The sequence below is a fragment of the Etheostoma spectabile genome, chromosome 10, assembly GCF_008692095.1.
Source record: "Etheostoma spectabile isolate EspeVRDwgs_2016 chromosome 10, UIUC_Espe_1.0, whole genome shotgun sequence".
Classification (NCBI taxonomy): Eukaryota; Metazoa; Chordata; class Actinopteri; order Perciformes; family Percidae; genus Etheostoma; species Etheostoma spectabile.
In genome coordinates this window covers 16,067,127-16,068,407 of record NC_045742.1, presented here as the reverse complement: position 1 = coordinate 16,068,407, position 1,281 = coordinate 16,067,127, and the positions used below count along the sequence as shown (strand labels likewise).

At 40.4% G+C, this 1,281-nt stretch overlaps 1 protein-coding gene across 11 annotated transcripts in view; it reads left to right on the top strand.

The window, feature by feature from the left end:
• The window catches only part of stx3b (syntaxin 3b), a 23,003-nt gene that overhangs the window by 10,864 nt on the left and 10,858 nt on the right, over window positions 1-1,281 (top strand). For 7 of the 11 annotated variants that reach the window (XR_004333695.1, XR_004333694.1, XR_004333697.1 and 4 more), the window contains one exon: window positions 99-209. The exons of 3 other annotated variants lie outside the window; for them this stretch is intronic. Coding sequence is in view for 4 of the 8 variants with exons in the window: in XM_032527220.1 (XP_032383111.1) it covers window positions 99-209 (111 nt within the window). In the remaining 4 variants the exon portion in view is untranslated. Of the gene's footprint in view, window positions 210-1,281 lie in introns of those variants that run through there. One more of the 11 variants, XR_004333696.1, reaches the window with a different exon arrangement.

The following is a 1,281-nucleotide window of genomic DNA, read 5'->3' as shown; positions in this document are numbered from 1 at the left end:
TCTCTCTCTCTCTCTCTCTCTCTCTCTCTCTCATATATTCTTTTATTTAACTTCTTTTGTTGCTTTTCGTCACCTCTGACGCCGTGGCCCCATGTTAGGGTGGAATGATTGACAGGATCGAGAGCAACATGGACCAGTCAGTGGGCTTTGTGGAGCGGGCCGTAGCAGATACTAAAAAAGCTGCAAAGTTTCAGCAAGAAGCTCGTCGTGTGAGTGACCACAGTCTGAGAAGGAGCAGTCAGGTTTCCCAAAAGCAACGGAAATAGTTTTATTTTATTGTTTACAATAGAACAGTGATGACCCTGAGATCAATGCTATTCAAAATCAAATACAAGGTTGTTGTTTTTTTTCTTTACAAGCAGTACAAATAAGAGAGAAATAAGAAAGAAAAGAAAATTAAGAAAAATTAAATAAAGTAAATTTGGTGCCACAGCACAAAGATGTAGTTAGAGTTCAAATCCTGGCCTCGTGTTAGAATATGATCAGGTGATTTAATCCATGTTATTTTGATCAATTTGAGCCAATTGGAACATGCACCAGGGATGTCGAAGATGCTTCCTGACAGGGTTGAGCATTGGTTAATGGTTATTGCTCAGGCTGCAACTACCCATGAGACTGCACTATATTAGATCATACACATGTCAACAATGGTTCTGACATAGAACAAACAACACAGAATTAAAAATGACAGCCACCCTCAATGATCTTTGCACAGCTAAGCAAAATCGCAGCATTGGCCTAGCTCAACTTTTGCAGCAATGCAATGAAACGTTAATTTGTTAGGCACAGTGTCGGCCAATCCAATACAAGCAAGCACATGTTCCTGCTGCATTACTTTGCAATAATAATGCCGTATTTATAAGGTTTACCTTGCAATAATTGCAACAACAAAAGAAATGATTATTGTTATTATTGTTCCGCTGTGCAGTATTTTATCATATGATAACCCTTCAAACTCAAGAATCTGTTACTCAACTGTGCTGCCTGGACCGCTTTTTTAATAATGACACCGGTACCTAACACCCACTGTCTTAAAATTCAGTTATGTGATGAAATATGGAAAGAACTGGAATTTCTCTTTATTACGGAGATGCTTTTGGGAAACTTGCCTGACAACATGTAGACCATCCCCGCCATCAAGACCCTGATCTTCACCTTAATCCTGACCTGTGATGGCCCATAACCCTCCTACTTGCTCTGTTCCTAAACCTCAACCACCCTGTGGCATGCGGACCCCTGTGCTTTGAAAACCAAGAACACACACACACACACACACACACA